This window comes from Anguilla rostrata, chromosome 11 (assembly GCF_018555375.3).
Source record: "Anguilla rostrata isolate EN2019 chromosome 11, ASM1855537v3, whole genome shotgun sequence".
Classification (NCBI taxonomy): domain Eukaryota; kingdom Metazoa; phylum Chordata; class Actinopteri; order Anguilliformes; family Anguillidae; genus Anguilla; species Anguilla rostrata.
In genome coordinates, this window is record NC_057943.1 from 21,760,689 (window position 1) to 21,777,282 (window position 16,594).

Sequence of the window (16,594 nt, forward strand, 5' to 3'; positions counted from 1 at the left end):
TGCTGTCTTATTTTCTCCTTCCATCTCAGAAATGGCCAACCATTCATATGGGCATCAGGCCATAGGACGGCCTACTGCTTTGTCCCATAGGATTAGACCATGGCCTGATTTGATTGGCAGTTGTGATGCTGAGTGATTATTGGCTGTGTGATGGCATACCCCAGTTGTTATAGAGAGGGATGACCTTATATATAAGATGGGGTTGTAGATATAGAAGCTCCCACTAGTAGGCCAAGTTCCATGTCAGTACTGGCTGTGCTAGTCAGAGCAATGTTCTTTTAACTCCTTCTCCCTGAGGGCTAGACTGTTTTTAATAATGCCATGATTTAAGTTAATGATTTATCTTCAACAATTCAATGATGATTTAAAAAATATATAAATATGTTTGTACATGTGTAAAGAGAGTAAATGTGTTCCTGTTACTTATTGTCATGCTGTTAGACTGACACCATGCAGAAGAAATTCTGATGCATCTGAATAATGCTTTTTTATCTTATCAATGATCATCGGGTTGAGAGTATGGCTATAGAAATAAGCATTTCGTGCCTGCTAGTTGAGTTTGCTTTAGAATTGGAATAGCTGTTCCTGGATCAGATGTCATGCAAATCATGATGTGACTTTAGGACAAGATTTACAAGAGGTAAAAATACATGCAAAGCCATTCGTGCAGTGAATCATGTTCTGCAGTCCAGGGGCTGGTGTAAGCTTTCAGTCCCACCAATGAAATCTGTGTACTTTAACACTCTAGTTAGTACTGGCTACCGTGTGTGTTCCATGTGTCTACACAAGGATAAAGAGCAGAAACATTGTGACTTGTACTCATTGTAATAGAGGTTGTTATTGTGACTGCCTAATCTGGCACTGAATGGGGTTCTAAATGTATTGGTACAATTAATTGAAGGCACAGGCAGAAGCTGACGTCTGTGAACACTTTGCTCCATACACCAGGCTAATATGATCCATTTACTAATTGCTCCTGAAATGGAACAGCAGATGTGGAGTTTGCTGAAAAGGGGGCTTTTAAAACCAACGGGCCTTCTTTCTGTGAGTTTGAGTGTTCGGTTGTACTTGTTAAACCATGGGGAAGGCAAATAGGCTTAATAGCCGTACCAGCTTTACACTTACATTTGCCTAAAATCAAAATAAATTATTTGATTGTACTTGTGGATCTACTCTTGATTTCCTGTGCTTGAATGGCAGATGCTGGACTACTGAACGGGCAGTGTTTTGTCACCAGCAGTCTCTGGGTAGGACAGAGATGATTCATGGCCATAACATCCCTTATTTACTATCTCTTGCCACTTGGTCCTGTTTTGTTGGATTCCACCTTGGGAGAGCATTTTGTGACATATGGTGTAATAATTTGCCCATCCAGCTAATGTGTTGTGTTAAAATCCAGTTAGGATAACTGTTTTACCCTTGAATGTTCTTTATACACAGGATATATAGTGTATAAGATGTAAAGTTGCTTTTGTTAATGATGCTCAGTAAGACATTCATAAATATTGAAACAGATGAGGGAGCAGATGGTACTGTTGTCTGCATTTTGACAGAAAAATGTGTTGCTTCTACAGCTAATTGTATGTTGTTGCTTGAGGGCAACAAAGTTCTTTGTGAATGAATTACGTTGCTACTCACGTTACTACTGAAGCATTGACTCTAAAGGTATATGTGCTCTTAGATGTGGCTTATGCTGTTACAATTGTTTCAGATGTAGAACTGACACTGTAGAATTGGCCTTATTATTGAGCAATTTAATTTGACCAGCTAGCTGGACACCTCATTTCAGAATGGACGCCTTAGTGCACCCAGTAGTTTTCGTACTTCGTCCTGAGGACCAACTATATATTGTGGTTTTCATTCAAACTGTTATTGCAACCTGAATTGTAATAAGCTGATAATTGTTCTTAATTAGACATTTTAATGGAAATCTAGCTTTGCACACTATGAAAAATACATTTTTGTGATTAAAATCCTTGGACATTTAATCTGTCAGATCAACAAATTCTTTCATTCTCTGTGATATCCTATCAGAAAAAAAATGATTCCTGTTGAAAGAGGTTACTTTTTAATTGATTGAATTATTGGTTGGCAGGTTAAAATCGAATGGGTTCTAATTTGTGAAGGAGTGGACACCTGATCACTGAAACTGATTCAGTTGTGGAAAATGAAGAATTTAAAGCTAAAGCAAGAGACAAGCCACACCTGCATCGTGGTAAATTAAATTTAAGGAAAATGATATAACCTAAACACATGTTTTCAACGGCCATAAGTGATCAAGAGACTGGTTGAAACACAAACCAGCACACAGAGTGGGTCCCCAGGACTATGTTTGGGAACCACTACACAAGTCTTTACCTGCTTTCTCAGGTAAAGCATGTTTATATATATATATATATATATATATATATATATATATATATATATAAACATGGTACTTTTACATTAAGTTTAGTTAATAGCTCTTCAATACCCAGTAACCTTCCCAATCAGTTTAGGTTTTAAACCATATTAAATATCCGTTTCACTATGGACACTAGTGTCACAAGGGCTAAAACCATATCAGTCCTTCAAAGCCTTTTTCAATTTCCATTCTTTGAAAATAGACTGTTGATAACAACCTCTCAGGTTCATCACTCAGTTCCTTTGTTTGCCAGCTAAGAAGCCATTCCACCTCCTGGTGGAACCATTCAAGCAAATCATTTGCTATAAACACCATAATGGAGTTTTGAACTGGGATGAATTAAAATAGAATTAAATGTCAAGCCTGAATCCCTCCTGTGCTGCAGATCCTTCCAGGTCCTATGATTGAACGCATGTATATGAAACGTGACAAGGTAATCACAAATGCACTTGAGCCTTTTTCCAACGGCCACGTGCAGGTCTGTGCATTTTTTGTGTGTATGTTTTAGGGAGAGGATGTAAGCCTGTAGCCTTGACCTTTGACCCCAGGCTGGCACAAGCATAAATACACGTGATAGATATAGACCTTTCCAGATAGACACAGAACACACACACATGCTTATACAGTGCTCACCAAAATATATGTTAACAGTAGAATGAAATGTCTTGTTTTTGCCATATAGTTAAGGTATTAAATTTGAGATCAAAAGATGAATATGAGACAAAAATACAATCAGCTTTTATTTAATAGAATTTACATGGATATAATGTTTTACCCTTTTACAGAAACAGCTGTTTCTGTGTTGAATCTATGACCAAATTACATCACTAAACATTTGCCATCTTCTTTGGAAATGCCTTTCCTGGCCTTCATTGCAGCCAGATTTAGTTGTCCTTTCTTTAAATCAGGTGGCTGACTTGGCCAATCCAAAACTTCACACTTATTCTCATTGATGAATACTTTGGTCAGCACAAAAATAGCTGTTCCATAAAATCATAAAATCAAACGTATATGCATGCACCACACACACTGTGTTTCTCCATGTCTGATGAGGACAGGTTGTTTCCACATGCACGTGGACCTGGAGCTTGGCAGGACGTCTCTCGTGCGCGTGCATGGCCACCCTGCAGCCTGTGGAAATGCGTCCACACATCACTCACCAGCAGGCTAAACCTGCTGCTCCTCCTCTGCATCGCTAAGCAGAGCGGTGAACCCACATAAATCACACCGCTTACGTAAGGGATTTTCACAGCGTGAATCAGAACAGTGTGAATGCGAGAAAAAAAGACTGGTAGCACAAGAACCGTGCATTTCAGCACGATGCTACGTGCAACGGAGGTGAAGAGGGGTGAGCATGGCTGTCGGAGACAGTAAAGCCATCTGTCACGTCCATCTGGACGTACACAAAGGTGTGCTGCTGGGATGACAGGCACTGTTTCAGTTTGGAGTGATAACCAGGTCTGTCCCTCTGCCCCCCCCCCCCCCCTTCCTCCCTTTCCAGGGAATGGTACTTGAACGGAAACTACTTGGTGGTTTTGGTATCCATCGGCATAATCCTGCCCCTGGCCCTGATGAAGCAGCTAGGTAAGTATCTCTGTCAGCTTATCACCCTGTTGCCCCTTTTCCCACTCTGTGAGTAGGGCTGCGACAATAACCCTGATATCCTCATACCACGCTGATGGGTGGCTTACCACGGGTTTGGCCACCTTATCGCCATTACCAAAATATTTTTTAAACAGCCCTCAGGACAGTCCATCCTAGACTAATATAATTGGATTGATGCCTCCAATGTCACCTCATTTTATACCTTCAAGATAGTGTTGCAAGCTTACTGTCAAGTGAATAGTAATAATAATAATAAGAAGGCTTGATTTCACAGTGGCACTTTCCTTTTGATTAGAAGATTTATGCTGTTTTTCTGCTGTCTTATATAAACGGTCCCTCTTCGTTTGTTACTGAGAGAAAATGCCCTCCCACCGTGCCTGAAATGGAGCACCAAAGTTTTGAATGGCGTCCCAAATCTCTGTGGCCAGGCTAGTCCTGACAACAGAAGGATACGTTTGCCATGAAATGTTCCTGACAAAAGTCTTTTGGGAATCCCAGAATACAACTTGATCTCAGAATATGTTTTAATTAAAAAAAGAATGAAAATCTCAATTAGTGTACCCTTAAAGGTCCATGCTATCCCAGAGCATTAATTCAAACCCTGTAAGAGCTGTGAACAGAGATTCCCTTGTTTTTAAATGGCTAAATGTCAGTGATGTCTCAGAATTGCAGTTGGTAATGAAATGTAGATTCACAAATGACCAAGGCCAGACACCACCGAGGCGTTATACATATAAACCTTATTTACATATCAAATCTACTTCATGTATATGTATTACATCACACTGTTCATTTGCTTAAACATGCACTTACACAGGGAAAACTACAATATCACAATGCGTTTTACATAGTGAAATATTTGTGACGTAATTTAATGCCTTTATTTTTACACGACCAGATGAGCAACCACAACCCCTTTGAAAAGAAATGTTCCAAGAGTATTGCGCAACAGTCTGGTTGCATTTCCATTGTGGTGTGAGATAGCATTACGGCAAGAGTGTTCCCCAAAGGCCGCTTAAAAACCTTCCGTGTGTACACATACATCCTTTTGATGAACATACTGTATATGTTGCCACTATTAAATTGAATGTGTCAGGAAAGCTCTCTGGAACCAAAGACTATTAACTGCAAAACATGCCGCCTGGTGGCTTGAATCTAGTTATCACGACAGTACTTTAAACAGTTGAATATGCACAGCAAGCCAGCAAATATTGTTTGTCATTTTAGAATAATAATAGCACCAGAATAATACAATTCCATAGTAAATGCAATATTTCCAACAGATACATTCCAGTACATTCCTTGAAATATTGGATGGTTGTGAATATAAATGGAAGTGGGAAAGATACAGTGCCCTTGGGAATGGAGATGAAACTAATTTAGCAACTGAGAGTGTGACGGTTGTCATGGTTTCTAAGCGGCTGTGATTCGATACTACGCTTTCTTAGTGCATTGAAGATAACTGCAAATTTGAGTTGTGTGCCAGGATGCAGTATTTCCATGGTCACATGACTCTCCATCTTCTCCTCAGGTTACTTGGGCTACACCAGTGGCTTCTCTCTCAGCTGCATGGTCTTCTTCCTCATCTCGGTACGTACTGTACATTTGTGACATTACTGTCCTTACATTCTTGTTTCCTGGAATTCGTATGGGATTCTGGGACGGAGGTCTTTTAGAGTCAGTGAAAAATGCTTAGAAATGTACTGGGCTGCAATTAGTATACTTCATAATTGCATTTAGGATCATTTGTACACTCATACACTTTGTTGTACGTCGCTCTGGATAAGAGCGTCTGCCAAATGCCTGTAATGTAATGTAATGTAATTTGTGTTTCGTATCGACTCCAATGTGTAAACATGAAGAACGGGTAATGATATATGTATTCTGTCAGGGCAGGACTCATAATAAACAATGCTATCAAAAGGAAAAATTATCAGTGGCTGTCAATGGTAAATGTCATATTTAGTGCTCTAGTAAACGCACTATACTGACCCCTAGCCATCACCATCATAATGGTCACGGCCAATCTCCCACCGTAGGTCATCTTCAAGAAGTTCCAGATTCCCTGCCCATTTGAAGACTACTCTTATAATGGCACGGCGACCCTCTTGAATGCCACCAGTGCGGGCTACCACAACGGGTACGTCCCTGCAGAGGATGGCTCAGACTGCGCCCCTCGAATGTTCACCCTCAACTCTCAGGTAACCCCAACTCTGCCATAACCACACTCAACAAAGGTGCTATAGGGCCCTGAGCCTAGGGGCTGTGGGTTTGAGTCACACAACCACAAATAGGAACGTTCTGTACAGACTTTGAGGCAAAATATACAAATAAGCTGCCATTTAAGTCAATTCCGTTGCAGAATGATTCATTCTTACCGCATTGTTCTAATATTGTTCTAATATTGCAGCAGTTTCTGGGAATGGTTAGAATAACAGTATGTATTTTTTGTAATTTTTCCTGGAATTTAAAGTGCCTTCTTATTCTATTAAATGCCATTTTCTATTGCTCTTTCATGACTTTGCACTATTAAAGACATTGTGTTCTGATGCAGTTCTTGAAAATTTGCTCTATTAAAATGTAAGTTAAATTTGATGAAGATCCTAGACAGTTGAATGTAAAAATTTCTGAATAAATCTCAAGAAAATGGGCTGCTTTTGTCAAAAAAGAATGAGGTGGTATCATGAAACATTTTGTCCAAGATGAAACGGGTATTAATGAATGAGCAGGATTTTTGTAGAATGTTAAGCTTTACTATGTCTAAAATGCTATCCGGAAGGATTGTGTTTTGTGCATTAACTGGTTTTAATGTAGGAAGAGGTGACTGTCATCTTGGTCTGGCAGTATCCATGACTACAAGCTACATTTGTGTTTGTTCTGTAATTTTTAGACTGCCTACACCGTCCCTATTCTGGCCTTTGCTTTTGTGTGCCACCCCGAGGTCCTGCCTATCTACACAGAACTACGCAAGTAAGAGAGCAATGCTTGCTGGGAAAGTCACTATCACTGTGGCTCAGTCATGCCGTGACTGTGAAAAAGTGCGAGTGCTCTTCCTGCTTGCCTTGTCTTCCTGCTTGGATTCATCATGCTGCTGCAACGGTCTCTGCTACCAGTTTTGACTTTTATATACAAACCCTCTCCCTAAGCATTTGCATCTGTGACCTAACATGTGTTTTGTCCAGTCTGTATGACAGACATAATACAGACATTTAGGTCATGGTGACATTTTAGTCAAAAAGGTCACTTGGAAGGTTCTCTTTGCTGTTGCATAATAAAAGACAGCAGAGAGAAGTCATGCAGAGTGAAAACATGTCTGTGTGTTTACAGTGATGTTTGCCTAATGCGATCTTTTCTCTTTCAGCCCGACCAAGAGAAAGATGCAGCACGTTGCCAACATTTCCGTTTTGATCATGTACACCATGTACTTCCTGGCTGCTCTTTTTGGCTACCTGACATTTTACGGTGAGGCCTCCCTGTCTCTTATTCTTCACTCCATTAATGCTGTCTCAGCTGCAACTATGTAATGACAATTACTCTGAGCCACAACACAAGGGGACACGGATGCCATAAAAAAGATGATTCAGATTATTCAGATTATTTCCTGTCAAACCTATGAACTGACTGTCTGATTATACAGTAGAAGAATGGTCTGGTCATACTCAGTTTATGCAACGTAACACAGTGCAGTCTGCATGTTGTTATGTAAGGTGAAATATGCTGGCATGGAAGTGAACATATCATGTTTCAAACCATGTGTACCCTTTCCCTGTGCTTGCTCATCGAGTATGAAGCAGTCAGATACCTTTAAGTGTCATAGGTCAAGATCAATATTCTACCAGCATGTCATACTGCTGGGAGCATTTTTTTAGATGTAATTTATATATATTAGATGTAATTCACTATAGTGTCAGAAATGTATTCTATTTCCATGGAGACTCATTAGAATCATTAAATAAAGAGTGAGAATTTACTATGTATGTATTCTTTGTTTCTATATTATTGGTTCAATGTTTTAACATTTTTGTGTTCCCCTTATTCCACCCCACAGGTAGAGTGGAGCCTGAGCTGCTGCACACGTACAGTCAGATCGACCCCTACGACACCCTGATCCTGTGTGTGCGTGTGGCCGTGCTCACTGCCGTCACTCTCACCGTCCCCATCGTTCTCTTCCCGGTAAGCTCCTCCCACCCACTCTGTTAGCTGCCCCACCCCCACCACATTTTCCTTTGAGGTTGTTGAATGTTCAGGAGTGCTGATATTTCTTGTCAGTTCCTTAGTTCTCTGGAATTAGGAGCGTGAGATGCATCTGTGGTGCTTCTCTGGTTTGAAGGACTCGCTACCCCCTTCCTCCAGGTCCGCCGTGCGATCCAGCAGATGCTCTTCCCCGAGAAGACCTTCAACTGGCTGCGCCACATCGCCATCGCTGTCATGCTGCTCATCTTCATCAACATGCTGGTCATCTTCGCCCCCAACATCCTGGGAATCTTCGGGATCATCGGTGAGGCCTGTTCTCTACATGGCTCATTGAGGCTGGAGACTCTGTGGTTTGATCCAGTCCTCAAAAGAGCAGTTTATTCACAGCAGTGACAGAGGTCCTAGGGCAGAGCTTCCCAAAATATGACCTGCAAGGAGCCCCCTAGTGGTCCACATTAAGTCTTCATGAAATTTATATTTGCCTTCAAAAAAGGTATGTAATTCATCTTTTAATTTTGCATTAAATAGTCAAAAAGACTTTTTGACTACCAGTCTAGTTTAGAAATGCTGTTTTCCCTTCTACCTGAACTGGGGAGTCTTGCACTTTTGATAGAACAGTAACATGTTTTGCAGTTGTGTCAAAGCCATATCAACTCTTCCTGGTTATGAAGAAGCAGCAGCATTGGTTTCCAGCTGATACAGCTGTAGAATTGAGTCAATATTTCTGAGCAGCTTGCAAACATTTCTCCCCATGTAGTGTATGCGCAACAGGGTTTGGGGGCCTTATTTAGGGTTGGGGGGTGGCAGAAACAGGAATACATGGGTTGTGGTGCCCCCTCCCCATCCCCTAACTGTTTTCTGACAGTGATAAAAGAAACTTTGGTCTCACAGACATCACACGGCCTGGTCTTGCCCACAAGCTTTTTGTGTACTTTTTTTAACATGTAGTGTTTCTACATCAGAGTTTCTCATTTATGCAGCATTAATAGGCTGGCTAACTTTGCAGTGTGTCCACTTTTGAGTAGGTGTTTTTCTTAAGTACATTTTTTTCAAAACAATCATATGCATATGCATAACCAGCCTGCACAAAAGACAGTCAAACGGTAGCGAAATACCTTTGCTCTGGAGCTGGCATCTGGCGTGACTGCAGACTGCAGTTAGAAACCCCCCACAAAGGGGCCTGACACTTTTAATTTGAACTGTGTGGCTCCTCCCTCTTTAGGCGCCACATCCGCACCGTGCCTCATCTTCATCTTCCCGGCTGTCTTCTACATCCGCATCGTTTCCAAAGAAGACGAACCCATGAACTCCACCCCAAAAATCCTGGTGAGCAGCCACGCCCCTTTTTAAACCCATTTATTCAGCTCCTTTATTTGCAGGTGAGCGAAAAAGTGCTTTACGGAAATTTTAATACAAAGCTAAACAAAAAAGGTGAAACAAATTTATTCATAGTTAAAAAGGCAATATTCAAGAAAAAAGAGTATATAAATTGCAATGAAAGCTTGAGCACCCTCCATAAAATGGCAGTCAACAGCTTACAGACAGTTATAATATTATAAAAGTTATAAATTTATAAATGTTGGACTTTAAATGAGGACACAGAATTTGCCAAGCTAATATTATCAGGAAGACTATAATCCTTGAGAATGTGTGGTCTCGTTTGGATTGAAATCTTTATTGCCTCATGTAGCTTTGACATGGCCCAGAGCAGCAAGGGATCATGGCCAAACTTTGCTTTCTCATGCTAAGGCTGCTAAAACAGTGACCATCAGTCTGGCCTCTGTGCTCTTTGTCTGCCTGAACTTTTTTTCTGCAACAGTCCCAGTCGTGTTGTTTGTCTAAGTGAAATATTACCAGGGCTGTACCAGTGCATCAATTATTGGTTTCCATACCTAGGCCACATTGGACGTCAGTCAAGGAAACAACTATTATGTTACCCTGGCAAAGTAAATGCTCAAGTTGGAGCGTGTGCCATTTCACTGGGTGGACGCATGGATTTTCCAATGTAATAAATGTAGGCTACAACTGAAGACAGATTAATGGAATGTGTCTGTAGCAAATAATGAATATTTCATCTTTTAATGAAATCTAATTTTAACAAGATCAATTTTAACATTGCTAATTTAATATTTAGTTTTCCTCATAAATATCAGCTCATTTAATTGTGGTTGCAAGCAAGAGCTTTTGCTTTGTTTTGTAGAGGAAGACACATATAGTGGGCTGTATTTGTTTTGGAAAATCCAGAAAAAGACTGCCAGTTGACCTCTTAAAACAAAGTATAATTATTAGTAGATTCACAGTAGATACAGTTTCTAGTGTGTCTTCGTAGACTTCTCTTCACAGTTTGTCCTTTTTCTTCCCACAGGCTGCCTGTTTTGCTGGCCTTGGGGTGTTGTTTATGACAATGAGTCTGAGCTTCATCATCATTGATTGGACAACAGGGAGTAGTAACGCTGGCGGTCACTAAGATCTACTTTGTGGGTGTGGGGGGTGGGGGTGGGGTTTAGAATTGTTATTTGTTTTTTTAGTTTTGATCTGTTTGTAGTAGATGCACCTTCTCTTTCTGAAGGGACGTTTCAGTGAATCCAGGGCAGTTGGTGGAGACTGTACCAAGGTCCAAAACAACATTTAGCCAAAATATGTGAAAGTGTGTTTTGGTTATTTTTCAGCTTGATGTATCAGTGTTAAACAGTTCTGAATACTTAGAGGTCTCACATGAATGTATTTATAATGACCTAGTAATTATGCACCACAGTAACTATTTGTTTCTCACATTTCTATGAATGAAAATATCATAAATTAATTATTTCTAGTCATAGACGTGGTAAACTTTTCCACGAAATATGAAATACCCAGTGGTTGTACAGAGTAACAGAGCCTGGCAGACTGTCTGGAAAAGGTTGGTGCATCTTACTAAAACCACAATGGTAATGCAGTAGAAAATCAAGCTGGCTTGCTGAAATGTCCCTGACTTTTGTAACCCTCCCCCCCGACCCCCAACACACACTCACAAACACTCATCCCTGTCCAAACCCCATTTCCAAAATCCTGACGTTTGACCTTGTGAATTACAGCTAGTACTGTACAAAAACAGAATTGGAGCCCAGTCCGATTTTAGAGTGTGGTAAATTATGCTACACGGTGAAAGAAACTGAAAATATTATTTAGTATTTTTATATAACGACTAAAACAATACATTGTTCTGTAATTAGGACAGGGGGAAACATAATGTGCAATAGCCAAGGTGAATGTGGGGGCTGAACACTATCAGACAGCTGTGGGATCATAATGGGCGTGTCCTAGCTCAGTTCCCTGTGGTTGGTCAGATTTTCTCAGTGGTTTTCACAGTGTTCCTCTGTTCCCACCAAACTAATACTGTACCCTACAGGAAAAGGCCACAACAGAGTTAAGAAAGATTATATTTGATAAAATATATCAATGTTTTTACTTAATGAAATACACTAATCGACCTCAAGATGTTTATTTTAATATGATCAGGTAATTTAATACCTTTGATATATTGACATGTTAGTATTGTTATTCCTACTCCCTTGGTGTGTATTGATGTCCATTGACAGCTGTAAACAGTGAAACGCTGTCCCTTCATGCCAGGGTGTTTTTATGTCTGACTCATTACATCCCAATGTGTCACATCCTGGCTGTTTTAAATGAACCTTAGCAAGCATTAGCGAAGGCCAGTCAGTGTGCTGGTGTCAAGGCTGTGCCCTGGATACACACCGGTTTCTGTCAGGCCAGTAAGGGCTTGAGCTCTCTGACACAATGAATGATGAACTAGTGCAGCAGCATTGTATTATGTTCAATTTGGGAGTTGTGACAGAAAAAACTTAAATAACAAAATAACAAAAAAACAAAAACATTCATAATGAGGGCTTTCTCCCCCATTATGAATGTCAAGGCTGTCAGTCTGTGTGTGTGTGAATATTCTAGATTTGGCAAAGCACAATGTACAAGGGACATTTCCCTGTAGTAATTTTGTTATCATACAGTTAAGATGGCTACATAAGCTTATGGCTGTGGGTAAAAATAGAGATCTTTCCATACTGCCATTTAACCATAGGTTATAGGTTACAGGTGATGCACTGAATCAATTTAGTTTAAAAGTACAAATTCTTACACTCATAGCAAGTAATAACACAGGCACAGAAACAGATCCTTTTTTTAAATTTACTGCTCATTTGATATACTGGCCTTTGTAATAGAAATCATAAGCTATGCTCTGACAAATTAGTTTAAAATTGTACAAGACTTTTGTATGTATTCTTGAATACAGTCTAGAGGTTTAGAAGATGCAGAACACATGGAAAAACGACGTGAAACTGCCTGTATTTGGTTTTCCACACCGTACCAAAAACCAGTACCACAGATCATCCTTCATGATTATGGAAGTAATGATTTGCAGTGTATTTTATTTATCAGAATATCACTGGGACTGCAAAACCACGTGATTCATGTCGTGTACACATTGTTGAGAGAGCCTGTAGGTATTTAAATATCTGTGCTTCTCCTTGCTGTACAGTATTGAGACTGTAGCTAAACACTAAAAATATACAATCATGTTAATTATGATCAACATCTCTATTTTGGGTTGAAGTGAGTGATCTCACTCCTTATAGTTGAGAGAACTTGTCGACATCCCAGTTCTAGACCGTGTGAATTTTCTGAAGCTTTGTAGCTCATGTACTACAGGTGGTTGTGACAAATTGGCAGTTAAAATGGTGGTGCTGTTTCAATCCTTTCTGAATTCTCTACATGGAGGTTTTTGTTAAAAGAGCATTTATAGCACTATATTGTGCTATCGGGTCTCTAGTTCGCCTGTGTATTTATGGTGTTTTGTGATATATTGCAGTTTTTAAACGAATGTAGTATAATTATTTTAAGTTAAACCTGAATGGCTTTGATCCTCTTGTATATGAAAATAATAAGCCCTTCTTCTGTATGTGTCTTCTGTATTGTAGTAATGTTATCACAGCAATGCTTTTTATTTAGGAATTGGTCCAAAAAAGGCACTGGAGAATAGTTCTCAGTTATGAATTGGTATATGTAGAAAGCTTGGGTAAAACACATAATTGAATATTTAATCTGTTTTAATCAAATTGATCAAGGTTATTTTCTTCATCATCCTTAGTTTGTGGGTTAGGAAGGGCCCATTTTCAGTCCGTAATAAGTGCATCGCTTGCACATGAAGGATTCTCTCAAAAGTACATTCAACCAGATAACAAATTGAGCCAAGTTAGTTAGACTTCACCTCAAGGACAGACGCTTTTTTAAGATATTTATTTTTTACCTGTTAGTCTGTCTGGAATTGTTTCTGTATCCTATTTTGCAGGATGCCTTTTTATAATTACACAAACTTCCATATTTTTTGGATGATAAAATGTAGTGACATGTTTTTAAAAGAAAATCATATTGTAACTGACCCTTGTACACTAGTGATAAAAACATTGATATGGATAATGTTGTTGGCCATTTTTTTTGTTCACTGCCACAAGTTGAGAAACAACAATGGCAATGGAAATGGTAATCCACAAAAAAATTACATTTAAATGACCCTACTATCTACAGCTTTAATCACAAATGAGCCAAACTATATAACTTCAGTCCTAATAATACAGTTGTTATTTTCTATTAGCTTATTGTAAATTATTGATTTCTGCTACAGTACAGTCTTTTTTGTGTACAATAATTAATCTTAATTTACAAACCATTTTAAGTTTTCATCTGTACAGGTTTATTATTCATATAAACAATATTTTAACAGCCATGAATCTACATCTCTTTCAACTCACCACTTCTATTGCATGCTTTGTAGAAGCTGAGATTGGGCCAAAAATAGTTAGATGAACAGGAATGGTCAAACTTATTTTTTCCTGTACCAGTCATCATTGAAATTGTGCTTGTATATTTCTGATATCGAACATTGCTCTGTGATGCTGTTCTTGTTAATATAAAGTCACATAGGGTGAGGAGATGCTGTTTTCTCCTTGACATGGAGGCCATAGCATGACTCCATGCTGTTGTCTTTTCAAGCATAAAGTGGATAGCAGGTCTGAGGTGGGAAAGATTTGGGGAGGTATAGATGAGTTTTGTTTTTTTGACTGCCGTCGATCTGGACATTGTAGGATATCAAGGACAATACCAGGGCATAATGCTCCATTCAAACTGTAGGTTCATCACCAGGGTGCACACAGGACTGTAGGGAAGCCATCTTATCTGTCTTGAGTTAAAGGATGGATTCAACTTTACTGGGGACCACAGAACATGAGGGACTTGGTAAGTGGAGGTATGTTCCACGTGCCAAGTCCAAAATGTTACCGCACTCATCATTGACTTGAATTTTGTGAAAAAAAACTCAGATTCCTAAATGTATGTTCATGCTGAGCATTTGATGTAGCTTCCAGTTGGGCCTGTCATTTTTGACCAGTCACTTCAGATTGCAAGTATCTGCTGAACAAACCATGTCCCTGGTAACATTCCTTAATAAAAGACAGTGGGAGCCAAGTCAAAAAATATGATGTGATATGAGTGCATTTCTGGTGAATCACTGGCAAAGCCAAACCGTGTTTTGTGAATTAATGTTAGCATATATGCACCAATGCATTGTTGTGTGCAGGACAAACCACGTGCAATGATGGAAAAAGCCCACATTAAAACAATTTTGTTTTCTCTCTTATTTCTCTAGTTTCTGATTCCAAAATGAGAAAAAGATTGCAGGTCAGCAGTGTGACAGCATTGTGTAAACTCCCGATTACACCCCCCTTTATCTGTACAGTGACATTTCTGTGTCCTCTGTTATCTGTGGCATGTATCAGAGGTTTCTTCTGAAAAGGCTTGAGTTAGAAATTGTCTCATTGTCAATTCATTCAGAACTGAGGGACATGTATACAATAAATACTACATTACGGCTCTTGGGAGTGACAGCTGGGTTATTTCTGATATTACTCATGGAGGCCTGTTTTTTTTTTTTTTTTCTGAATAGCTGTTCTTTTGTTTTGTGATTTACTTGATAATGATAATACAATAATGAAATATCAATGAGTGACAACTGTTTCAATATTGGGCTTACAGGCAACATTTATAAATAATGTAAATAAATGTAAACCCTTTATATTCCTAAGGCATATCTAGCTTGTATAGTGTAAATAGCTGGGATAGTTGTAGTTTGACAATAAAAAAATGTACTCATTTTCAAAAGTGCTTCATTTCTGTGTTTTTTTAAATTTATTGTGTATTGCAAATGTCTAAAGAACATCATTGTGAATACATTTAAATGCATTTATAGTTCATTTATAGTTTACTTTTGGAGGAGCAGATAAATGTATAAATGTTGTCATTCAGAAATAATTCACAGGTGAATAAAAATACAGGCATTACAGCTGTGGCACTGAATTTAGCAAAATAAAGAACACGTATCAAGCCATGCAGGACACATAGTTTGCATATATGACATATTTTGTAGTTTCTGGGTGTAACCAAAAATCCATTTGTAAATTTTGAAGAAAGTGTCATTGACACACAACATAAAATGTTAGCTCTCCAGTCATTCTACAACTTTGAAGGTCCAGTCTGGCAAGAACAACAATTCACGCATGCATGCACGCACACACACACACACACACTCACACACACACACTGTTAAACAATTCAACTGTAGACACATCTACAAATGACATTGGTGTATTTGACAATTGATTGTCTAGGTCTGACATCTGTTTTATATACACTGTGTAAGTTGGTACTGTGAAATGTAAGCTGAGCTTAAAATAGATGTCCCTTTTTTAAAATAGGCATGCTGTCACATAAACACACACAGTTGCTAACAGCCCTATGAGGCATATTCCATTGTATTTACCCCTTTTGAAACCCACCATTGATTCATTATATGCAGCTGTATGGAGAACAATTCAGGCAAGTTACAGTAGATGTGTTTAATACTTGCCCAAGTGTCTTGGGGAGTGAAGGCCAAGATTACTGCACATTAGTTTAATGTTTCCAGTTAGGAACCTGTTAGTTTGTTTTGAAGCATTGCATTAATGGAGCACAGCAGTTTGCTGGAGAATGAGCTTGGAAAATGACTGACACTGTCTGTTTCTCTGAATCATTGAACATTCTCTGTCACTAATGAGATTTCACGCACTGACACCTCTACCGCACTCAGTTTAAAATTTTTAGGAGCACTGTGGTTCATGCCCTGTGGGGTAACATCTGGGTAACAAAAGCTGAAAACTGCCTGGGTTCAGTATATCACTGTCATACAGATAGCCAACGGCCATTCATACAGTCCTTAACATTTATTTTACTTTTTTATCACTGAGGTAGGTACCCTGAAGTTTATCGCTTTAAGGAACCTATTTTTGCAGTCAAGGTATGATT

General features: G+C 39.1%; 1 protein-coding gene across 3 annotated transcripts in view; it reads left to right on the forward strand.

Annotated features, from left to right (window-relative positions):
- LOC135234290 (sodium-coupled neutral amino acid transporter 3-like) overlaps positions 1-15,418 on the forward strand; it is a 38,627-nt gene extending 23,209 nt beyond the window's left edge. For all 3 annotated transcript variants that reach the window (XM_064298741.1, XM_064298743.1, XM_064298744.1), the window contains 9 exons: positions 3,906-3,988; positions 5,541-5,599; positions 6,049-6,210; positions 6,900-6,979; positions 7,371-7,471; positions 8,058-8,182; positions 8,363-8,507; positions 9,426-9,529; positions 10,569-15,418. In XM_064298741.1, the coding sequence (XP_064154811.1) occupies positions 3,906-3,988; positions 5,541-5,599; positions 6,049-6,210; positions 6,900-6,979; positions 7,371-7,471; positions 8,058-8,182; positions 8,363-8,507; positions 9,426-9,529; positions 10,569-10,670 (961 nt within the window). In that variant the 3' untranslated portion in view covers positions 10,671-15,418. The remainder of the gene's footprint in view (positions 1-3,905; positions 3,989-5,540; positions 5,600-6,048; positions 6,211-6,899; positions 6,980-7,370; positions 7,472-8,057; positions 8,183-8,362; positions 8,508-9,425; positions 9,530-10,568) is intronic.
- The last annotated feature ends 1,176 nt before the right edge of the window (positions 15,419-16,594 follow it).